This window comes from Leptodactylus fuscus, chromosome 1 (genome assembly GCF_031893055.1).
Source record: "Leptodactylus fuscus isolate aLepFus1 chromosome 1, aLepFus1.hap2, whole genome shotgun sequence".
Taxonomy (NCBI): Eukaryota; Metazoa; Chordata; class Amphibia; order Anura; family Leptodactylidae; genus Leptodactylus; species Leptodactylus fuscus.
In genome coordinates, this window is record NC_134265.1 from 102,223,847 (window position 1) to 102,249,762 (window position 25,916).

General features: G+C 42.0%; 1 protein-coding gene across 1 annotated transcript in view; it reads left to right on the top strand.

Annotated features, from left to right (window-relative positions):
* ADGRD1 (adhesion G protein-coupled receptor D1) overlaps positions 1-25,916 on the top strand; it is a 550,408-nt gene that overhangs the window by 423,571 nt on the left and 100,921 nt on the right. The window contains exon 18 of the mRNA XM_075274895.1: positions 6,952-7,105. Within this exon, the coding sequence (XP_075130996.1) occupies positions 6,952-7,105 (154 nt within the window). The remainder of the gene's footprint in view (positions 1-6,951; positions 7,106-25,916) is intronic.

Genomic DNA, 25,916 nt, shown 5'->3' on the forward strand with positions numbered 1-25,916 from the left:
CATGTTTTAAAGGGGTATTCCCACATTGCATACTCACCAGTCTTTGCTGCTGTAAATTCTTCTTTCTTCCTGGTTTCTTGCGTCATTGGTGGGCGAGGTTACATATGCAAAGCCAGCAGCGAGATGACGTCACTTCTATGTCGCTGGCCCTGCGTGCGTGCTCCCGATGCAGCTAGGTATTGGACATACAGCGCTTTGAATGGTGAGACCAGTCCCCCAGAGTTCACATACTTCCCAAATATAAATCTCAGACGTTATGTATATAAAGTATAACAGTCCATGGGGTCTCATCTTCCCGTTAGTTGCTGACCGCTGTATGGGGGGTGGTATATATGTATATATATATATATATATATATATATATATATATATATATATATATACTGTATATACCACCCCCCCAAGCTAGGTCACATGTGGTGCAGACACAGGAATAGCTAGAAGCACAGGCTCGCTCCCGTGCACTTAGCCCCTCCTCCCTCCCCCTGAGAGCAGTCACTTGACTTTTGAGCAGATAAGTCAAGGGCTGTGTCAACAATGAATTGAATAAATTAAGATAGTGGAAAAACAAAGCAGTTTTGCTGAAGCAGTGTATTTAGGAAATGTCTTAAATCCACATTAACAAGCAGTATAGATAGGATCCTTGTGATGGGACAACCCCTTTAATGCTATATCAAGAGTTTTAGAAAGTAAGAAGTGTGAACACTGGTTTCTCACTTAAGTTAGGGTATTGGAGAACTGCTTTGGCTCCCAGTTGTATATAAAATGAAATCTAAGCCAAAAAATGAAAAAGCAACCCAGAAGATAGCAGAATAGTAGTTGGCAGAAATAATAACGGAAAAAGTGACCTTTAATAACTGTTGGCTGAAAGCTTGGCATTAATCCGGACTCCCCCCCCCCCCCGTATACATTCAAACTTGTCCCTCTCAAGTGTGCTTGTGTTTTCAATGGGTAGAAGGGAATATATGACAGCCAGACATCTCAATCAAATCAAATCAAATAGGTTTTATTGGCACGTCCAAATAGATATTTGGCATTGACAAAACTAGTAAAGTGTGTGTGTGTGGGGGGGGAGTTGGAGTCGAGGGGGAGAGTATGGGGGGGGGGGGTGATTTGGGGTATAATAGTCCATGGAGTCTCATCTTCCTCTTAGCTGGTGGCCGCTATATGGGGGGGGGGGTGGTCTGGGGTATAACAGTTCGTGGAGTCTCATCTTTCTCTTGTTTGGTGACAGCTGGACACGTATTGGGCAGCGATCTCCACAGTGGCCTCTTCTTCTCCCAGTAGGATGTAGAGTTTCCTCTTCTTGTCTGCAGATATGAAGTCTGGGATGTGGGCAGAGAGTCTTTGGTAGTAGATGGCCCTCACAGCTGAGTATTTGGTGCAGTGTAGCAGGAAGTGGGTCTTGTCTTCTAGGGCCCTCTGGTCACAGTGCTGGCACAGTCTGTTCTCCCATGGCTTGTACGTCTGCCTGTGTCGCCCCATCTCCATCTCTAGGTTGTGGGCGCTCAGTCTGTACCAGCTCAGGGTCTGTCTGTGTTTGGGGTGGTGTATTCTCTCCAGGTAGGTGGCCATGGTGTAGTCTCTTTGCAATGACTGGTACACATCTCTATTAACACCTTTTTCATCTTGAAAACAAAGAATTGGGAAAGTTGAAATCCAACATAGCCAGTTCTTTTTTTCCCCAACATCTACTATCGGGGGAAAGTCAGTGGACCCACACTTTGGCTCATTCACCTTTGGCAAGAAATTCTATTTAATTGAGGCGACTCCTGACTAGTCACTTCTATGGTGTTATTAAAATGTCCCTCACTGGCAACAGACTCATGTCAATCCTACCTAAAATGGGTGTGACTGAGATTGGTCACAGCATGGCTAGCTGAAGTAGGCCTAACCCCCCCCCCCCCTCCACACGAACCCCTACATACAGCTCATTTGCAATTGCAGCATCCCAGTTGTATTTGTTACATAAAAGTGCTCTGTGTATATTGTTTGATTTATTGTATAGAGTTTCAGAGTGATGGTATAGTCCAGCCAGTTCAGTATTGGAAAATGGCAGGTGGCATGGAGTCTTCTTCTAGTTTCCAGAGGGGCTGTGTGTGAATAGTGCCTAATAAGTTATACATCTGTGCTGCAGCCCTTAGATAGGTAGAAATACAATGCCTACAACTTCTGAAACAAGTACAGAGAGGTTTTAGTGGCATATCTTAGAATTCGAGGACTTTTACATCTCAGGCCTTCTTGGGTAGAGAGAGAGAGTGACATATGTATTTAGAGAGTCAGACCAAAGTACATGCGGCTGCAGGAACTATCACCAACTAACACCGATGACCAAGCTCACCCCACGTCCCCATACCAATAGACACAATATTTCTATATATATCTATAATGAATAAACCTGAAGTTTAACTGCTCTTTCTATGGAAAGAGCAAATGATTTGTAAAGAAAATACAATATATAAGATAATATCAGCTATACAGAGCATCAATAACAAGATCAGCAGGAAGAGAAAATAGAGAAATCTCCAAGATGTGACCTACTGTAGAATGATCTTGCCCCTTGCAATGCATTTCTATATATTGCTCGCCTTGTACCAAGTATGGTAATTTCTTAATATTATTCAGTCATTCTATATTGTTATTCGTACGCTGTCATACTTTTCTGGGATGATGGAGGTGTATATTTAATATTTTATAGAAAACCTTATTTCACACTAATACTGACAGTTCATGTTAATGATGACTTTTTCACTATTGCTATTTCTAGTGAAAGTATAGAATGAGCTGGATTCACTAAATTTCCATCATTATAACTGCTTTATACCTCTGAAGTGATTAAAGGGAAACTCTACTTCCCCAACATTTCCCATTTTATTTATTAACTTGGGAATTTGTTAAACGTCATAAAGAATAATCTTTACTCTAAGTAATTTGCAAACCAACTGCTTCAATATCTTCCTTAGGTAGGCCACGCTTAACAATAGCAGATCCTAAAATGTCACATTATTGGCCAAATAAGTCCATCAAATTCACAGCACAGCACCGGTGCTGGCCAGCTAAAGTATTTTCACATAGAGTAAAGCTCATGTATATTGAAAACTTCATTTGGTCAGATATTCTAACTTTCTAAGGGGGCGTTCACATTACCGCCGCTGTCTGCCTTGGGATTTCCATCCTAAACCCTGGGGAAACTGCACAGGGGACGACTTGCCGACGGTCAGCTTTAAAACCCATTCATTTGAATAGATTTTTAAAGGTGACCGTCGGGGTCCCTATGCAGCCTCTTTGCCTGGAAACCATTTTTTTTGCACAGACACAAAATCAGTCGTACATGCAGCACTTTGTAAAAATAAACTTGTTTCTGGGTGGAGAGGCCGCATATGGATGTCAATGCTCACCTTTAAAAACCCATTCAAATGAATGGGTTTTAAAGCTGACCACCGGCAAGCCGTCCCCTGTCTAGTTTCCCCAGGGTTTAGGATGGAAACCCCGAGGAGGACAGCATCAGTAGTGTGAACGCTCCCTAAGTATTTATAATTGAATGTAAATCTTTCAAAGAAATAAACATTTACTACCCATGAAAAGGAACGAAAAGGATCTCAAAATCCAAGATCAGCCTGGTGAGTGCTCAATTCTAGGATTCATACAGGAACATGCCCTGCTGAGCCATTATTTCAAGCCTATTTCTACAGCTCCCTTAAAGTAAAACCTGATCAAAGAGACGCAGGCTTAGTAGTCGTGCCCTTAGCTCTTCTCATGCTTATTTTGTTGACACTTTCAAATGCCATTTTTTATCTTCTTCAAATACAAAAGTTAAACCATCCCAAATGAGCGTGATATATTAGTAGACGCTAGAAAATCTAAATCACATTCTATATACATGTCACTGTACAAAAAGATTATCACATAAACCAAAGCTGCAAAACCATCAAAGCAAGGAAAATATTTGTAGTAACTGAACCCCAAACAAGTGCAAATACTAATCTAATCCTGTAGTCGGCTTATATAAATGAGTTTCTTTTGTCATCACTGATGTATAAAAACCTTCCAGCACATATTTCTTACTTTCCACACCCCAGCAATTTGCTTCTGAAGATATCAGGGCTGCCTTGAATCTGGAAAACTTCAATAAACAGCAAATATAGAAAAGACACAGAGATAAAAGTGAATCTGTACCAATTTGTATATTTATTAGGAGAAACACCATTAGAAAATAAAAAATGTGTGCCATCTAGAAAAACTGGGTTGTGTTAATGTGATAAGAAATGTGATGTTGTCATTCACCACAACAATCTTTGTCCCTTACCATTTAGGTTCTAATACCATGTTTTGTAATGTAGCTAAGGGCTTGTTCACATCTGTGCCCCGGTCTCCGTTATGCAGGTTTACGTTTCCTGCCCAAAACCGGACAGGAGACGGAAACCTGCAGTCATTTTTCAAACCCATTCATTTGAATGGGTTTGGAATGTGTTTGGCCGTTGGCGCCAGTGAGCATTTTGTACTCTCCACGGTGAAACCAATTTTTTTTAACCGGACACAAAGTTGGACATGCAGGACTTTGTGTCCGGTTAAAAAAAAAAGCTACCTGTCCCACCTTCCCTGCATAGTTATTGGTGTAAAAAAAAGTGCCAGGGGAGGTGGGAGGGGAATCAAATTTTTACTGCGTTTACCGCGTGGTATTCGACCGAGTACAAGTATTTTGAGTACCGTAGTATTCTATTGAATACCTACTCGATTGAATACTACTCGCTCATCTCTAGATTCTATCATTAAAAAACACATTTTAAACTAAGAGCATGTAGGAATTCATCTCTTATGTTTATCTTGAAGGTCTGTGCTGCTGTTTTTGAATTTCTCTTCTTTTCTTCTTTATCCTATTTGTGCTCGGAAAGCAAAGGGGACATTCCTCCTATACTCTGAACACAGCGTTGTCATCCATGCTTCGCCACATTTCTTCTGCTCTTTCTGCCATTCTCCTCCTTTTCTTAGAGGAGACAACTGCAAAATGGCCAACGGAATAGCCAGCTGTACATGTTCTGTCGCCATTTTGTACAAAATGGCTGATGGACATGTGCAGTTGGCTGTTTTGTCGGCCATTTTGTGGTGGTCTCCTGTAAGAAGAGGAGGAGAATGGCAGACAGAGCAGAAGAAAGTCAGCGCTGGATGGATGCAATGTTGTGCTCAGACCAATTTGCGATGGTCTCCTGTAAATGTCTGCCCACAAATTGTCTTTTTTAGGCTAAAGCCAGGCGTTGCAAAAACGCAATGTTTTTACCAGTACTTGCAAAGTGGGTGGGATACTGGCTAATCCTATCTACATGTTGCAGAAAAGTTGTGTTTACAAAAATGGATAATTTTTTTTTTTTTTGTAAATTGCAGCATGTCAGTTATAGCTACGGAAATGCTGACATTTTCCCTATAAGGTATAATAGGGTAAGGGGCCACACGGTGGCTCAGTGGTTAGCACTGCAGCCTTGCAGCGCTGGAGTCCTGGTGTTCAAATCCTGCCAAGGGCATAAAACCATCTGCAAGGAGTTTGTATGTTCTCCCCATGTTTGCATGGATTTCCATCCCATATTCCAAAAAAGACATAATGATAGGGAAAAAAATGTACATTGTGAGCTCTATGTGGGGCTCACAATCTACATAAAAAAAAGGTATAATAGGGTAGAAATCTGCAGAGGAAAACTTTGCAAAGACACAATGGAAAACAGTGCAGAAATTAACACGATGTTGTCCACTGTAGTTTTTTTTAGCAATTTTTTGCTGTGTTTTGCGAAGTGGGGCCTTAGACTTAGTGTTTACCACAGGACTACCACATCTTTCCTTCTCATAGGTTGCCCAATTCTCTGTGTTGTTCTGTGTAACTTCTTTGTTTAGTGTGTGTCACAGGTGTCCTTTAGGATGGGGTCAGCATTGTATAAACGCCACAGCCAAACCACGGCAAGGACTGTAAAACAAAACCCATCCACATATTGCAGAAATATAGGCGCAGTAGAAATGCTATGATCTCCTAAACTGTTGTGGTTCAAGAAATCGCAGCATGTCAATTATACCTACAGAAACACCGACACTTTCCCTAAAAGCAGAAAGTCAGCAGAGGAAAAACCGCAATACATTTCCACCACAATTTTTCCTGCAGCGCTTTTTTGCTACAGCCTGCTATGTGCTTGCTAAGTAGCTCAGTTTGTGTGGGATAACAATTGTAATTTTTTTGTGCTTATTTCTTCTATGATTTCTCAGTTTCTCTATATCCTGCCAGCATTTTTTGTGAACAGACCTGCTGTCCTTGTATACGATGGAAGAAAAAGTAGATAAAAGAATACAGAATATCTGGGCTGATATTCCTTCCATCCCCCTTTCTGTATAATGGAGAGGAAGACGTTAACCTTGTACTGTATGCAAGTGTAATTGGTATAGATTGACAGACCTGGATGATATTGTTACATGGCTGTGTAATTTGACATCTACAGTAAGCAGCGTCTTCCCTCTTTGTCCATGGATATAGGAAGTGACACTTGTGAATGTTACCAATGTAACCATAGAAACTGTATGCGCCTTCACATATGAAAATTGGTACAAAAGCGATTGAGAATTATTTTAACCCCTTGTGACAAAATATAACTCCTGCAGATAGAACACTTTGCCATGTTGGTTAAACCCCAAGGAGACCATTTTCCAAGATGAGTAAAGGAGCTGCTCTATGTGACATTAGTCAAGAATTATACCGTATGTCACACATATACCTGTGAGATTAGTTTGCATGAATATGACAACATTATTTGTCACTTCTAAGAGATGTCAAAAGTTTGACCTCCTCTCACTTGGTACATATGGAAGAACTGAAGAAATGGTGTTGGATAATAAAGAATAATAATAATAATAATAATAATAATAATACTATTATCTATGGGTTAATGTTTGTTTTTCTCCCTTTGTATTTCTTTGCAGTTACCATGTAAAATCATAGCCATCCTGCTGCATTTCTTCTTTCTAAGTGCATTTGCCTGGATGCTTGTGGAAGGACTCCATCTCTACAGTATGGTCATCAAAGTTTTCGGGTCCGAAGAGAGCAAGCACTTCTACTATTATGGCATTGGATGGGGTATGTGAACGCTTATGTCAAGTAGCTGTAAATGTCAATGAAAACATTACACTGCATATGGGGTTTCTTCCTCTGCATTTAGTAAATCTGCATCTGAATTAATATACAGTATTTCTTTACTCTCCTATGGGACAGACTAATACAGTGAATTCAGATGGACATCATTCAATCTATGGTCATTATACTGTACAGGAATACTTCATGCTTTATTATCTGTATTGATGCATTGAAGATACATTATGAGAAATATAAGTAAATACAAAGCAGAATTCTTTTAATCCCATATATACTGACAGTCTGTAAAAGAAGTCCTCACAGGTGGTTTTGAACTACACCAAATACCAAGAGTGAAAATTCTAGTAAAAGTATGACAATGATAGTGTTAATGTGATATATTAATAGTGATAATGTGTTAAGAAAGACCCATCTGCTATCCTGCCATATTTTTACAAAATATTTGCATTCCCCATAAAATAGAACATTTTTCTCATACAGTAAGTCTTTGTTTAATCTATGAATAAAGTGACAACTAGATGTTACCGTTCCCCTTGCCAAACGGTGTGTCCTCCGCCCAGTCAACAATGATTGGACAGGGGCAGATGGTGTACGACACCCATCCAACTGCTATCACTCGATTGTCAATTTATTCATACATTTTTAGTAGTAATAACAGAGAAACCAGACCACCCATAGCTTTACAAAAATGATCCAGAATGATTATGATTGAGAATATCATTATTAACAGAGATGTCAGGAGAGGTGACCAATTCTCTTTAACTGTTACGGTGCTGACCGTCCTGCCAAAGAGTCCGCCGACTTGACCAAGCTCACCTGCCTCCCCCCTATGATTAACCTTTCCATACAAGCTTCCATTCTCATTCATTTCTCATTAATGTGCCTACCTGCAGATCTGTATCCTTTCCCCGGTACCTGCTACGCCAGGATCTGACACCAATTTAAAATCTGATCATGAACTTTACAAAGACTTTTCTGTACAAATAAGTTCTAAAGTATTTGCTGAACTTTCAGAAGTGGGATAGTGAGGGAATAAATGGGCATGTGCATGTAATTGTGAATCATTTTACAAATGGCTTACAATGTGCATTGTACTTTAGCTGACCCATTTCTGAAAGCTATATCAAACTTAATTATAAAAATAACACAGACTCTGTACAATCATAATTGGAATACTTTAAAGTCACTATTATACTGCAAGTCATTTTGGTAATGCCTCTAATTTCTATGCATTTCTACAGCTATCCAATTTAGATATTCCTGGCTGACCTTTTATTTCCTTATCCTCGGCGTGCTTTAATCTCAGCTGTAACCTTTCCTTCAGTATATCACTAAGACAGTGTTATTCGCGAGGTGGTCAACCTCATGAGGCGGCTGATATTTTCGGCTGCTGTGTGCTTACAGGAAATGAAAATTACACAATTCACACTTATGCAATGAGAGCTCTTTGGGGGACATTGTTTACTTCAGCTCTTCATTTACTGAAGGAGCCTGGCAAGCCATTAAATGACATAAACCATATGACCAGAAAGCTCTACAAAGTTCTCGAAATCCAGAATGAAGCAATGTAGATTTACATTAGATGTTGGGAACAGAATTAAAGGCAAAAGGCCAATTATTTTATTTCTTTATATTGGTTCCTTTTATTCATATTCCAACTTTGATGATGTTCTTGCAGCTGTCTCTTTTCATGTCCTCTTACATCTCCAAAGTTAAAAAGAACTGATATTTTTCCTCTCATCTGCATCAATTCCCTTCTCAGCTTAACAATCACTGTGGATAGCAATCCATTTTCTCTGTGTTTTTTCTCTTTAGTTGCTATATTTGACGTTCCAATGACTGTAATACCTTGTAATCTGGTGCACATGAAGCCATACAGTGTTCAGTTACTAGAAAACTATAGTCGGCTATCGCAGACAGTGCCATATTAATAAATGGAGCCATAGTGGATGCATGTACAAGGGATTACCAATCCCATAATCTTGTGGTCAGACCCCCACAGATCTAGAACTTATTCTCTAATTTTTGGATAATTTTGACGTGTTGATGGACAAATCCCTCAATATAAGGCTAAGGCCCCATGTAGGGAGCAGCATTTTTTAAATTGCTGCATTTCTGCTGCAGTTTTTTTCTGCAATGTGTTGATAGGATTAGATTAGCCAGGATCCCATCCAATTTGCTGGTACTGTAAAATGCTGCGGTTTTGCCCAACTGTGAAGTTTTCGCAGTGTAGGGCCCCGGCCAGTTTTGCTCTGGTCTAAAGTGAACATTCATGCAGGATAAAATGTTTGCCAAGGGGCACTATGGCTTACAAAAAAAACCCAAAACATTCCACAACTCACCAGTTCTCCTGCTGAGGTTCTAATGCTTACTGGACCCTCACTGGTCTAAAATATTTAGCAAAAGAGCAGAATAGGTTAAAGAAAAAGAGGAAAAAAAGCAATACCCACCTTACCGATCCCTTGCCCCTTGTGCCCTCTTGACACATAGCATTTATCTGAAAATGGCCACTTAGCTAACCACTACGGTAGGTAACTTTTAAGGCAGATCAGTCACATGTATATGCTGCTATATCTGATGGCAGCAGGCAATAGTGGTAGGGATTCTATGATGTCCTATGTTACTATGCGTACAGAAGTCTAGTCTATTCATGAGCGAAGAAGCTTTCATTGGCCATAAGCTGAGATTGTTAGGTTTCTTATTCTAGAAGTAAGCTGGTTTTTGGTCGCAGGAATCTTCTTGACTCTTGAATAGACTTCTATAGTCACAGTTGGGTAATGCAGTTCAGACAGATGTTACTTGCCACTGTTACTTTCTGCTGTTCGATATAAAGTACATGAGACTGGTCTAATTTTATCTCCTGGGTAAGAAACAGAAATTGTAGAAAGTGGTGCATTGTATATATGTAGGGGGTAGCGTTATATGTGGAGTTCATCCTCAATGCAGACTACTGGGTTTCCTTGCCCTCTTGTCCTCATGGTGGTATTTTCTGAATTTTTTGCTCTGCTTATTTTTTTCACAAATGTCTTTATACAGTCTTATTTGCTTGTTTATATGCCTTCACTTTTCTCTTATGATATTATACCTTCTATTGGGAATGTTCATGCTCTGGGATTTATATTGTGTGTGTATTAGGGTATTATTTTATATGGATTATTATATTTTTATATGTAACTTTATTGATCAATTTTTGCCAGACCTGGCCATTATATTGCCGCAGCTATAGTACATGGTCTACCAATGGTCTATTATATTGTGAACAACATTTTTTGTGTTTTTATGATTACTTTATGATTGTTTTGATTTGCTACTTGACTATTTTATAGGTATTTTGACGCGCCTAGCTGCATGCACCTGCTATTATTAGGTGCCCGTCCTTTACATTACTTTGGTAGAGCTTAGTGAAGAAATTGGGACATTGTAATGATGTAGAATAGTATTTGCTAGTTTTTAGATAAGGTAGGGAAATGACACAGTTCAAACCAGTTTATAGGCTAAAATATGGTTATGAATTAGATGTACAGTACAAGCTACGTACAGTATTTTTTGTAAAGCCAGGATTCTATAGGCAACATTTCTGCCAGTGCATTTTCTATGGACTAAGTGCAAAACTTTATTCCTTTATATCCAGACTAATATGTTGGCATTTGGTCCTTTTGGTGCTTGCAATGCCATATAACATTTTATTACCTGTTTTGTTGTATAGGAATTTACTCAAAACTCGAGCAAAGACCTCTAATGAATTTTAGGGATCACATAATGGAGTTAACAAAAATTAACCTTTTAGCGAGCCATAGAAAAGGTTACTGTGCAGGTTTCCGACTTCCACATCTATTGCCGACAATGCAGTTTTAATGAAGTATGTAGAGATAACTTTGAGCCAAGTTTTTATGGAGAGAATATTAAAATTTCATGGATTTTATTGGAGCCTCTATTTGTTTAGCGATAAATAGCCTTGTATTTTATGCCTCTCATAGAGGTCCTGTGGGCAGTTATGAGTCCCATAAATCACTTTGGCACTGATATATTGGTAAAGCCATGAAACAACATATTTTGCTATGGGATAAAAATGTTAACTCCTTAGACTCAGAGTCAAAATAATATGCCATATAATAAAATAGACAATGGAAAGAATTGCTTGCTAATTTCTAGAAAGCTATCAGAATGTGTCCTGTGTTATACAAGAGCTTTGCCCGGCTGCAAATAGCTTTTAAATTACAGCTATATTTTGGCATCGATATGTCCCCATTGTCACCTGTCTGTTCATAAACTTTACAAGGATTATCTAATTACTTCTTTGGTTTGTGTTGTTTGCTTCTAATGCTCATCCTGTTGTTTACTTTTCTCTAATATGATTAGTATTTAATGAAAAAATCATAACCCAACAATTCCCATACCAGATATTTCTTCACCGCCGATAACAAATAATTACTTGTCTATTTTGTCTGGCTGACTTCTGATGAATTCAGCTTCCATTCCTGAGAATAAAGGCAATTCCTTTATATATACGGTATATTTAACATGTTCATTTCAGCTGATGTACCGTGATTCTTCCAGCTTTATAACTGTTAACTCAACCTCGGATCCCTAAAGATAGAGATGAATATTTGAGCAGTGCAGTGAATGATGTCAGATTTACAGAACATGTGTATCTGCCAAGAGTGACATTCAAGCGAGGGATATACTGTATGGAAAATCCACCAAGCCAAATCAGGGCATTGCCGTGACAGAGAGAAGGACGCCTATACACTTCATAAAAAAGTCTGTATCATTGCTCCTTTGACAAGTGTTTCCCTGGCAACGCTTCTTATTAAACAACTCATATAACGCTCCTGATCAAAATGCAACAGATTTCTTCGAGTGTGGTGCAGGCTTTGACATTGATCTTCATGCATTACTGGTTGTCTACAGTAGTTGATAAGACGGTAATAAAATATTTAGCCAGCTCAGATCAAGATAGGTCACGCTAGCGATTTACAGAGGGTTAAGCTGGTGTCATCTAGTTTTCTAAATCTGCACTTATGTTTTATCCAGAAGTGTGATGTAAATCCTAGAAAGGTTAAGAGAAGATACATCGGTGCTGTCTTGTTCGTTCAGTAATCAGGCAGATGACTTACTCAACTTTCTAATACGTGAATAATAGACATTCCCAGTGAAAAGTGGATGTAAAATAAGTCATTGCAAGTTAAACCCAAATAGGTCCAAAATGCGCTGCTCATTTATTTCATTTTGTATCTTTAGAAGGGTCAGAGGGCCATTTTTCTAATATAGATTTCCAAATCCCAGGTTTCTCTAGCATCTGTGGAGAGGATCCAGCCACAAAACTGGTTTAAACTAAGACTTAATAGAAAGCGTATAGGAAATAATAAAAAATGTTATTTATTCTTAGGGCCATTCTTGTTACACTGTATCGGCACAAAGTATGTTCAATATGTAAAATATTTCACTCTGGCTCAGTAAAACTTCTTAAGCGCTGTCAAAAATTGCCTGCAAAGAACTGTATGTTAGAAACCAACAGCTAGCTCATCTCTGATACCTACTGACAGGGTAGGGTGGGACATAGCAGGAGGACAGGTCCAAAATAAAGGCAGCGTGTAATAGAAATGAATGAATGAATTTCACAATATACTGCAATGCAATTGCATTGTAGTGTATTGTATGGGCAATCAGACCCCCTATTGTTCAAGTACCCTGGGAGTGGGGGGGGTCTTAAATGTAAAAGATTAAAAAAAAATGAAAGTTTTTAAAACTTATACACTGCTCAAAAAATAAAGGGAACACTCAAATAACACCTCCTAGATCTGAAGGAATTAAATATTCTCATTGAATACTTTGTTCTATACAAAGTTGAATGTGATGACAACAAAATAACACAAAAATCATCAAAGGAAATCAAATTTACTAACCAATGGAGGCCTGGTTTTGGAGTCACCCCCAAAATTAAAGTGGAAAAAAACACTACAGGTTGATCCAACTTTGACGTAATGTCCTTAAAACATGTCAAAATGAGGTTCAGTAGTGTGTGTGGCCTCCATGTGCCTGTATGTCTTCCCTACAATGCCTGGGCATGCTCCTGATGTGGTTGCGGATGGTATCCTGAGGGATTTCCTCCCAGACCTGTACTAAAGCATCTGCCAACTTCTGGGCAGTCTGTGGTGCAACATGACATGCTGTAGGCGCTACCAGGAGACAGGCCAGCACACCAGGAGATGTGGAGGGGGCCGTAGAAGGGCAACAACCCTGCAGCAGGACTGCTACCTCGTACCTCGTACCTAGACTGTGACCTTGCACAACAGCCGGTGCTTCAGGCAGATGTAGGCATTGCTGGAGTGTATTGAGGCTAGCATCAGGTACTGTAGACTTTCCAAAGTGGGAGCACAAGTGCCGCACTTTAACCAGTAGCTTGTGTAAATTGGGGTAAGTTGTTAGAAACGTTGCACCAATAATTTGAAAACGTAGGCCATGTGTGGACCGTGTTTAAGTCTGGCAAGCTCCAGATCTGCTACCAGCTTCCGGCCATTATCACATACACCAACCTGCACCTGGGACCAGGTGCAGTGGGGCAAAAAAACATTGCCATCTCATCCAGGATGGCATCCCTGACCTCGGAGGCACTGTGCTGTCTGTCCCCCAAGCTGATGAGCTTCAGCATGGCCTGCTGACGTCTCCCCAGTGTTGCAGCTTTTCCAGATTGTAGCTGGGGTTGATTTAATGGCGGAGGAGGAGGAGGGTGGTGTTTCAGCACTCCTGTCAGGAGTATTGGGCGGGGAGACAAGGCAGGCCGCCACAATTTGTGACCCAGTCCCAGCCTCAACTACATTCAGCCAGTGTGCCGTGATTGAGATGTAGCGTCCCTGGCCGCATGCACTTGTCCACGCGTCGGTGGTCAAGTGGAACTTTGTGCAAAGTGCAGAACTTAGGGCCCGCCTGATGTTACAGGACACGTGCTGGTGCAAGGCTCAACTCACCCCAAGGGCAAAAAAACTCTGCTGGTGCAAGGCTGAACTAAGTTAAAGGGCCTAAAACTCTGCTGGTAAGAGGCTGAAGTCACCTAAAGGGCCTCAATCTCTGCTGGTAGCTCAGCCTCTAAATTAATTTGGAAGGGCTCATGTTAAGGGCCAGAAAATTTAATTTTGGAAGGTCTTACCACATCACACACACACAATGACAGTTAAAGGTGGGGGCTTTTGGATTTCCCATTGCCTATTCCATCTGTGGTTGTCATGGGCAACGTGATTTAAAGGGGTGCTTGTTAATGTTTCTTTAGCTTAAATTTGGGTTTCTGTCCATAAATTTGGGGAAGAAAGAAGGTTTCCAGGTATTTTCACACTTTGATAGAGGTTTTTTGAGTGTGGAAAGTGTGTAGTTGATGGGCTGTGATGGTGGGGTAAAACTGTGACTTGGGCTTGTTAGATGCCCCCAGACATGCTTCCCCTGCTGTTCCAGTTGCATTCCAGGGTGTTGGCATTATTTGCTGAGGTGTCATAGTGGACTTGGTGACCCTCCTGAGTCGAATGGTAGGTTCCCCTGAAATAAAGCATTTTTCCCCATAGATTATAACAGGGTTCGATATTCGATCGAATAGTCGAATATTGAGCGGCTATTCAAAATGAATATCAAATATTTTACTGTTTCCTCATCTCTATTAAGGACATTAAATCAAAGTTGGATCAGCCTGTAGTGAGTTTTTCCACTTTAATTTTTTTTTTGGGGGGGGGACTCCAAATTCAGGCCTTCATTGGTTGATAAATTTGATTTCCATTGATGATTTTTGTGTGATTTTGTTGTCATCACATTCAACTTTGTACAGAACAGAGTATTCAATGAGAATATTTCATTCATTCAGATCTAGGATGTGTTATTTTAGTGTTCCTTTTATTTTTTTGAGCAGTGTACATAAACATAACCATCCAATTATTAACATAAACAAATTAGGAATACCTACAGCCAAAATGCATTCCGCGTGTGAACACGCAATGGGATGCCGGTGCAGTGCCTGTGTCCTGCCTTTTTTGACTTCAGGGTACAGACACTGAAGAAAGATTATGAATGATAATCTGTTTTCCCTTAGCCCAAACAGCAGCACAACTGGGGTATTCCTGCCCCTAATGAGCTGTTAGGACAGGTGGAATTTTTAATTAGCTAACAGCTTTGAACCCTATAAGAGGCCGTAAGACCTGCTCCTCCCTTGTGTTAGTATCAAGTATAGCATACAGAGCAACTACATATAATGATACATACACACATAAAAATTTGTCCAACCGTACCTCCTAGGGAGGGAGCCTTGTGCTGCGGCCAGGTCCCACCATGGGACAGGGGGCCGTACCTGGGGGCGGAGCCTGGCAGCCCCCCTAAGGAACTGTTTGACTAGAGGATCTTGTGATAACCGTGTCTCCAGGAGAGCAGATAGAGCTGACACTTGGACTTTGAGGGTGGCAGGTGCTAGTCCTCTCTCCAGGCCGTTCTGTAAGAACTCTAGGACTGCATCTCTGTCTGGATTGCGCTGGTTGCCTGTACACCAATCTCGGAATATCAGGGCGATCCTCTGGTAGCTCTGGTTGGTTGCTTCTGCTCTTGAATGGGCTAAAGTACTTAACACTCCCTGGGACAATCCTCTGTCTGCGCGTATGGCGCGATTAACCTCCAGGCAGTGAGGTTGAATTTGTCTAGGCCCAGGCAAGGCAGACTGTTCAGTGACACCAGGTTCCTGACTGCTGGAGGCCTCCAGTAGTTTCCCCGACTCATAAGGATAAGGTCGGTGAACCATGCCCTCTTTGGCCAGAACGGCATGATCACTATTGCCAAGGTCTGGTCCTGCCTGAGTTTCGCCAATACCTTTGGTATCATCGGGATGGGAGGGAAAACGTATGCCAGTTTGAACCTCCATGGTATTGACAGGGCATCCACCGCCAAAGGGTTGTCTTCCCGGTACAGGGAGCAAAACCTTTCTACTTTGGCGTTGTATTGGGTGGCCATCAGATCCACCTCGGGGAGACCCCACATCCTGGTCAGGTCCTACAAAAGGAGGGGGGAGAGAAGCAGACCCCTATAAGAGGTCAGAACCCCTGCTCCCCCCCTCACCACCTGTCTTGTCCCACAGGACAGAAAAAAAACACAAGGGAGGAGCAAGTCTTTCGGCCTCTTATAGGGGTCAAAGTTGTTAGGTAATTAAATATTCCACCTGTCCTAACAGCTCATAGGGGCAGAAATACCCCAGTTGTGCTGCTGTTTAGCGTAGGGGGAAAGAACGTTGTAGTGTCCACTGGAGGAAATAGCAGAGGTGGAACTAGACAAGAGTGGGGATCGGTGAGTAAAATTCTGGCCGCTACTTGTAGGAATAAACCAATAGGTAGCAACCAGTTAAAAAATATTGCCCCTCAGGTTATGCTAGGTTGCCTCATGCAGGTGTCGCCCTGATGGGCTAGCTATATGAGCTTTGCAAACAACAGAGTGAAGCTGAGGATAGAAATATACTATGTTTTCCTCCCTACATCACATCCATATGACAGAAGGCCCAGCAATGATCACCCATTGAAGTGGTGAACCTTTGGTAGGGATATCGGTATTCCTCAGAAAAGTATCAATAATTAACATATTGAGATTCATTTGTTTTATAAGCACAGATAAGAAAGTGTACAACTTTGCTGTTCATGTCTCTTTCTGGCCACTGCATGTCAGCATTACATGGAGAACATCTGAGTTGTTGGTTTTCAGAACTGAATTATATCCAGGCTGTTTCATGTTTATTTTAAAGCAGTTTTTAGCAGGCTCTTCTCTCAGCCAATAAGGGGGACTCAAGGGGGCTCTCGAAAAGTAAGGCTGAATAGTAAATATCGTCTCATAAGTACTCTCTGCTTTACATGACTATGTAGCTGGTGAATGAGGGGCAGCTGCTAGCTAGCAATTTGCTGCATTCAGCAGCTTTAGTAGAAGTATAGAGAGCCAGAGGAATTCTGGATATAAGAAGATATTCATTGCATAGCAAAACATTCTTATTTGCCGTTTTTCTCATTATTGTTATTGTGTAAACCTTAAAACTCTCTAGAATGTACATTGCCTACTGTTTCACACCAGCTGCTCCAAATATAATCTCCTCGCAGATACTGCTAATTGACTCATTCTGTAGCACAAGTCTGCTTTCCTGGAACACCATAGGTGTAATCATTTAGTGTCTTTTCTTGAAGTTTTTGTTTGAGAGCCTTGTTAAAGTTGCAGATCCGATATTATTGGTATCATTATTATACTTATCGCAGGCACAAAACAGGGGACTGCTGAGGCAATTGTGAGATGAAGGATTTAATCAATCCTCCAGTGGTGGACATAGAACTCATGGGGCCGCATAGTGAAAGTCAGATTTAGCCTCCCTCCCTTCCAAAAAAGGCAGAGCAAAGAAAGATAGCAGTTGTTAAAAAAAAAAAAAAAAAAAAAAAGATAGCTCTGTAGCCTTGCAGCGCTGGAGTCCTGTGTTCGAATCCTGCTTTGGGCAACATCTGCAAGGAGTTTGTATGTTCTAAACGTGTTTACGTGGATTCCTCCCGCACTCCAAAGACATACTGATAGGGGGTAAATTATATAAATTTCATGATATTTTTAAGTAACTGCATTTAAAGAATAAAAAAAGAAGACCACAAGTCCAGCTGACTCAGATACATGTTCTACAGACAAACTGTATCATAAATTTCAAAGGAGAAGAGCTTATGATATTTGAACTGCCAGGTATCTAAAGAGATCGAAGTATTGTGAAAGAAACCTGTTCACCTCCACCCTTCTCAGGCACCATAGTAATTGCCTCCATGGTAAGCACACCATTGTGCTCCCCTGCTTCCTCTTAGATAGGGGTGGTGTTTGCCTGCACTGTACATATTGTTACAGTTCCCAATGAGTTTAAAGGGTCACATATACTAATTTCCTATCCTTTTGGTAGGTCACCAGTATCAGATTAGCTGATGCCCAATCCCTGAAACCCCCATTATTCCAGAACCAAGTTCACAGAATACAGACAACTGCTTCTGCCTCCGTACTGTGTATAGTAGCTGGTAAGAATAGTGGGCATGTGCATGAAGCATTAATGGGGTTGTTCCTCTATGAAATATATCAATTGTTTTTCTTAACCGTTACTCTTGGCTCAACATGTTCCTAGATGTATGGCACTACTAACAGCGTTCCTGGATCTCTGCTATTAATCCTAGGGTGACATCTGCAAAACATACTACTGTTGCACTGGAACAGCCCAATACCATGTGACCTCACTTCCTTCTCTGCTCAGCAACTATAGATTCATAGTGAGAGAAAGAAACTCCAATTTCTATATGGCAGGATGCCAGAGCAATGAGCAGTCTACTTCTATACCTGACTGCATTCCCAATAAGACATTTCTTCAAAGTAAGCAAGATCAGACACAAACAGAGCAAACCCATTAGATACAAGCAACGCTCTTCAAAATCTGAAGTAACCTCTTAGACAAGAGGAATTCTTCTCAGCAATAACCCTTCAGACATGAGCAAATCTCTTCTAACTATACAGGCAGAAAAACGATTTTCCTCCAAATATGCAATAACGTCTCGTCTCAAACATTAGCATCTCAATACCAAGTATGCGATAAAGACTCAGGCTCATACAATTCTCCTCCAATTTTGTGCTAATCCCTTACTCACAAGTAGTTCTCCAAGATGTGATAACCCCTTAGAAAAAAGAATTTCTTCAAAGTTTGCAATAACCCCTTATACAGGGGCATTTCTCCAAGTACACTATAACCCAATAGACACAAGTGATTCCCCTCCAAATAGGTGATCAAAGGGAAAATCCATTCCATACTTATTACATCCAGTGATGTTTTCTTGTAAATGGTCTCTTTCCATTCGTCGCAGAACTCCATGACGTTTCTTGCAGTCACAAATAATTTCTGCAAAGTTTGCCACAAATGTCTTAGTTTGCTCAGATTTTCATTATTCTCTGTTGTTGACCCCAGGGCCGCCATCAGGAATTTTGGGGCCCCATACAGCCTAAGTGTCTGCCCCCCCCCCCCGCCATTTTAAAACGACCTTATTTTGCGACACACCAATTCTGTATTACATTTCCCTTTATTTAGCAGCATTACAAGGCTTAATCAGATTCTATTTGCAGGTAAAATCTGCTCCGTGTGACAGCGCCTATAGAGAGCCAACACCATTAATAAGAGCCCTCCTAATAAATCCTCAGGGCTTATTCACATTGCGTTTTTGGCCTCCCTTGCCGGGATACGTTGGTAACCAGTCAGAATCAGCTGTCAACTTATCCCTACATGAAGAACTGGCCATTAAAAAAAAAGGGGGGCATGCAGTTCTCCATGCAGGGATAAGTGGGGAGCTGATTCTGACTGGTTACCAACGTATCCCGGCAAGGGAGGCCAAAAACGCAACGTGAATACTCCTTTACAGTGAAAGTCCCACCCCCAAACAGGCTGCTATGCTAGTAGCATAGCGGCCTGCATCATTATTATTCTCCAGCTAAAAACTTATATATTATATATTATTGCCCCAGTTCCCTCTCCGCAGTGCCGCACACCCGATGTCCCAACAATCCCCCCCATCCACCCTCTAACATCTTTCCATTGCCCCCTGTACCCATACCTCCCAACTGTTGAAGAACTAAAAGAGGGATAAAATGTGCGGCGCGCTTTGCGCGCCACGGGAAATTTAGCCCCACCCACTGTTGACTCCACCCACTCATTAATTTTCATGTGCCCACACACTGTATAATCCTCCTACAGTCACCCTATACAATCACCCTCTCCCCCAGCTTCATATACACCCTTCATCTGCCCCCAGATTCATGTCCCCTCCATCTCTGCCCCCAGATTCATGTCCCCCCATCTCTGCCCCCAGATTCATGTCCCCCATCTCTGCCCCCAGATTCATGTCCCCTCCATTTCTGCCCCCAGATTCATGTCCCCCCATCTCTTCCCCCAGATTCATGTCCCCTCCATTTCTGCCCACAGATTCATGTCCCCTCCATTTCTGCCCACAGATTCATGTCCCCCCATCTCTGCCCCCAGATTCATGTCCCCCCATCTCTGCCCCCAGATTCATGTCCCTCCATCTCTGCCCCCAGATTCATGTCCCCCCATCTCTGCCCCCAGATTCATGTCCCCTCCATCTCTGCCCTCAGATTCATGTCCCTCCATCTCTGTCCCCAGTGTCATGCCGTCCTCTCCATCTCTGCCCCCAGATTCATGTCCCCCCATCTCTGCCCGCAGATTCATGTCCCCTCCATCTCTGCCCCCAGATCCATGTCCCCTCCATCTCTTCCCTCAGATTCATGTCCCTCCATCTCTGCCCCCAGTGTCATGCCGTCCTCTCCATCTCTGCCCCAGATTCATGTCCCTCCATCTCTGCCCCCAGTGTCATGCCGTCCTCTCCTTCATCTGCCCCCAGTTTCATGTTCCACATTACACTTACCTTCTCCTTCGTTCCCCCGCTGCTCTCTGCGCGCCTTTCTCTCTTACTGGCGCACAGTTGTAGACGCGATGTGACGTTATCACATCGCGTCTACACTGCCGGGTAGCCGGCGGTAGCGGCGAAGTGAGGAGCTGACACAGGTCAGCTCCTCGCTTCAGCGGCTGAAGCGAGCTGACCTGTGTCAGCTCCTCGCTTCAGCCGCGTATGTGTTCAACTCAGATCTGCGTCCTCTGGACGCAGATCTGAGTTGAAACAAGCAGGACATACAATGACTGCTGCCGGCGCCAGGGGGCCCGGGCCCCCCCAATTTTTAAATTTGGCCGGGCCCCTGATGCCAGTAGCAGTAGTACTGGCCTATCGGCGGCCCTGGTTGACCCTAATACAGAGGACCAAATGCTGGAATAGTTTCCTTATAGTTCCACCTACAAATCACTGTTATACTCTGTGATATAAGCAGAGGGCCAAGGAAGGTGAGTAAACATAACTAATAGTTTTACTCACCACTCTTGGGCTCAATTACAACACCTTCTTTGTGCTCTTCTGGCTTCCTGAATTACATCAGGTGAGACCTGTGATTGGACCTCAGTGGGAACGTTGAGTACGACCTCATGAGGCTTAGATTCATTTTTACAACACTGTGGAAAGTATAGAAGCAAAAAAACAATTGTGGAATTGCAATTTTTTTCATTTCTTTCAGAAAGTTTAAAAGTTCAAAATTAATTTAAATATATACCAAAACAAACTCTAATATGGCTACATCATCATTTTGCCTCATTCCCCTAATGCTGAGGCCCGACGTTGTAGAAACTCAGCTTTTATTTGTTGCAAATTTTGTTGCCTTTTTTTTTTAGCTAAAGCCAGGTAGAAGTATGAGTACTTCCTATATATTTACTATTCCTTTTGTAGCTCTTCTTGGCTTTGGCTCAAAAAACTGCAATATAATCTGCTACAGAAAAAGCTGCATTTCTGCAATGTGGGGCGCTAGACTTAGTTTGGGTTCACACAGGGTTTTTTGGTCAGGATTTTGATGCGGAATCTGCGTCAAAATCCGGCTCAAAAAACCTCCTCTCATTGAATTCAATGGGTTTCTTTTTTCCGATAGCGGCAACGAACAACATGCCCTTTTTGGTGGATGACACAGTTGATTCAGCCTTAGGGCCCCTTCACACGGAGGATACTCTGGCTGATTCGGAACATGTAAACGTTCCGAATCAGCAGCGTTTAAAGCAGGTCCCATTGCTTTCTATGAGAGCCGGCATACGTGCGCTCCACATAGAAATTAATGAGCTGCTTTTTCCCATTAATTAGGCACATTCATTTGGGCCTAATCCGGAGCAGAATTCTGCGACTGGATGCCAGTACACTGTATGCACTGCACCAGCATCCAGTTTTCCATTTTATCTCAGTCCTTTTTCAATTAACTCTGCCTAGAAAAAATGGTGGCTGTTACGTCCGCTTGAACTTCTGCGCCATCCGCTCATATGCTGCAGTGCAGAAGGCGTGTTCAGTTTTGAGTTTTTGCTTTGGGTCCTTCTTGTGTTGTCTGAACACTGTCCTATTCCCTCACCTTGATAATTGATTCACCACATCCATGTCCTTCACCTTGGTTTCTCTCAGCCCCTCTAATTGTTAATGTGTGTCTTGCCTGTGTGATTGACAATCTATCGTCTTATCAGGACTGGGGCGGGTTCTTCTTTCCTATTTATTGTTTGCTCACATTCACATTGGTGCTTGCTATTGCCTCATGCATGCTGGTGTTTCTCTTGCTGTTGTTACTTGCATTCTATTCTAGACCTCTGACTTACCCTTTGACTATTCTCTTGAATTTGATTCTGTACTGAGTTGCTCGACTGTTACTGGACCCTTGGCTAGCTGACCTCCCTTTGTTGTTGTTTGTCTTGTCTGCATTCTGTGTTGTCACATATATAGGAAGCGCCTGTTGACCACTTGCCACCTATTACTTAGGATAGGACTGGCAAGCAGGAAGGGACAGCGGGGGGGATTCAGCTTAGGGCTCACTGTCTATTGTGCCCTTCCCCCCAGAGTTCACCAGCAGCTACTGGGGAATTGCTGCTCTAGCAATTTGTGGATTGTAGGGCAAACTGTATTCAAAGACAATGATTTCTGGAAGTATTCCTAAGCCCATGCAGTGATTTGCATTACAGATTCATGCCTGTTAGTAATGCAGTCCTACCAGAGGGCCTGTAGTTCACAAGCATTCAATATTGACATTTGACCTTGTCCTTTGTGCACATGGATTTCTCCAGATTCTCTGAATCTTTTGATGATATTATATACTGTAGATCAGGGGTGCTCACACTTTGTCAGCATGTGAGCTACTTTATAACATGACCAAGTCGAAAGATCTACTACCCACTTCTGGTGGGCGGGGCCAGTGGCGGGCTTGTGGGCAGGGTCGGGCATGTCTGTGGGCAGGGCCAGTCATGTCTGTGGGAGGGGCCGGGCATGTGGGCGGAGCTGGGCGGAGCGTGAGAGCAGGAGACAGCGGCGTTCTGTGGCTGCCCAGGGATCCCCGCTGTCTGCTTGTTCACAGCGCAGGCTGACAGTTATCTCTGGACACTGGCAGGCTGGGGCTGCAGCAGCTCCGCCTGCCAGTGCCCAGAGATGACTCTCAGCCTGCGCTGTGAACCAGCAGCACCCCGGGCCCCTCCATCCCTAAGAGCGGCCTGCAAGTGTCCGGAGTGCTTGTTCACAGCGCAGGCTGAGAGTTGACTCTCAGCCTGCACTGTGAACAAGCAGACACCGGGGATCCCTGGCTGCATCCCGTGATCGACCCATACGTCCATTGCGATCGACCGGTAGATCGTGATCGACGTATTGGGCACCCCTGCTGTAGATGGTGGGGTATTCAAAATCTTTGAAATTTTCGTAAATTGGTAAATCTTTGACTCTCTTTGCTTCTGAAAGACTCTGCCTCTCTAATATGCTAATTTCATACACAGTCATGTGACAGTCATTAACCCGCCAGCTGTTTTTCATTAGTACCACTTAATTTTCCAGCCTTGTATCAACCGTGTCACAACTTTCTAAAATTTATCATAAATGAAATGGAAAAACATCTAACTTTCTACTTGAGATTTGTGCTCTACATTGTATTGTGAACAAAATATGCCTATATGAAATTCTGAAATCATTGCAGTTGCACAGCCCCAACGTTTTTGTAGTTGAAGGCTGGAATCTTTTGACCATTTTATAATACATTCTATAGAGAAATGAACAATGCGATTAGACAACACCCCCACCCCCGTATTCTTGCCCAGCCTTAATGATAGTACTCAATTATCTTGTGTAGTGCTACAGCAGCTTGTGTGGTTATTGTGCTTACAGAAAAGCTAACATGTAAGAGAAAATATGATTTCCTGCCGTGCTGCCATAACACATAAGGAGAAGCTGCAGATTACTGTGAAGCAGGTGAAATAGAGGGCATTGTACATTCCACAAGTCTACATTATTTCATGTTATTCAGGTAATATATATATGAAATGTTGATGGACCTCTTACAGGAGGTCTCCAACCTTTTCTCAGCTTAAGAGATTCAAAGCTAACATGCTAGGTACAGTATAAAAGATAAAAAAAAAATATAAAACACATATACATTTTATACTGTATGTCTTTAATCTTTACAACTAATTACTAACACTATATAAAAATAGTAATGATCATAAAAGTAATTATCAAAAAAGTAATGGTATGCTTCACTGTGCAAAAAAAAAAAAAAAAAATTAGCACAAATGCCCTCAGTTCGGCAATGTGGTCATGCGGCTTAGTTGGAGCATTAACAGTCCAAACTGTGATGCAAAAAAACATATCCCAAAACCGCTTCATGGAGATCTGAGCCAACACACTACCAATACATACATAGACATCCTGAGTAGAGATGAGCGAACACTGTTCGGATCAGCCGTTCCGAACTGCACGCTCCCATAGAAATGAATGGAAGCACCTGGCATGGCGACTGGCCGCCGGCAAAGTGTACGTGCCAGGTGCTTCCATTCATTTCTATGGGAGCGTGCTGTTCGGAACGGCTGATCCGAACAGTGTTCGCTCTTCTCTAATCCTGAGTCTTCAGCAATAAGTCTGTCGTGTATTAGACATTCCTGTGTTCTGAATTATTGTGTGATCATAACCATCAGATGAATACTGCAAAGAACTTCTATGTTAAAGTTCATAGATTAGAAAATGTCCTTGTAAAAATGCAATGTTAAGAGCAATTGAAGAAAAGAAATGAAGCCTGTCAGCTGCGTGGAAGGATTATCACTGAGTACGACTCTGCCAATTCCATACCCTCAAGGTTAATTTACGTATTGAATAATAACAAAAGGCCAAGCCTGAGTGTTTGCCACCATATTCTATACCAAGGACTTTGGGTTGAAACAGATTTCTGGAGCAAATTAAAAATGTACCTTGTCACTTATAAAAATCATCATTAATATGAAGATAAAGAAGGTTAATCTGCTTGGCATCTGATAATGCAGTTCTCAAAGTTCCGTTCAATTTCTTGGCTATGTGCCATTATGATGGTTCACCTAAGACCTGTCAGAAATATTTGTATTCTTTAGGAAATAACTTTTCTGGAGCATCTTTTATGATGTCTCTACTATTCCTCTTGTCAGCAGGGTGTTACCAGTTGGGGTTGTGTCCATGAACACACTTACAGTCATGGCCAAAAGTTTTGAGAATGACACAAATCTTATATTTTCACATGAACTGCTGCCCTCTGGTTTTTATGTGTGTTTGTCAGATGTTTTTATCACATACTGAAATATAATTGCAATCATATTATGAGTAACAAAAGCTTATATTGACAGTTAGAATGAGTTAATGCAGCAAGTCAATATTTGCAGTGTTGACTAGAGATGAGCGAACACTAAAATGTTCGAGGTTCGAAATTCGATTCGAACAGCCGCTCAATGTTCGTGTGTTCGAACGGGTTTCGAACCCCATTATAGTCTATGGGGAACAGATACTCGTTAAGGGGGAAACCCAAATCCGTGTCTGGAGGGTCACCAAGTCCACTATGACACCCCAGGAAATGATGCCAACACCTCTGGAATGACACTGGGACAGCAGGGGAAGCATGTCTGGGGGCATCTAACACACCAAAGACCCTCTATTACCCCAACATCACTGCCTAACAACTACACACTTTCCACATTCAAAAAAACCTCTATCAAAGTGGGAAAATACCTGGAAACCTTCTTTACTCCCCAAATGGATGGACACAAACCCCAATTTAAGCTCAACAAACAGTAACAACCACCCCTTTAAATCACGTTCCCCATGACAACCACAAATGGAATAGGCAATGGGAATTCCAAAAGCCCTCACCCTTAACTGTC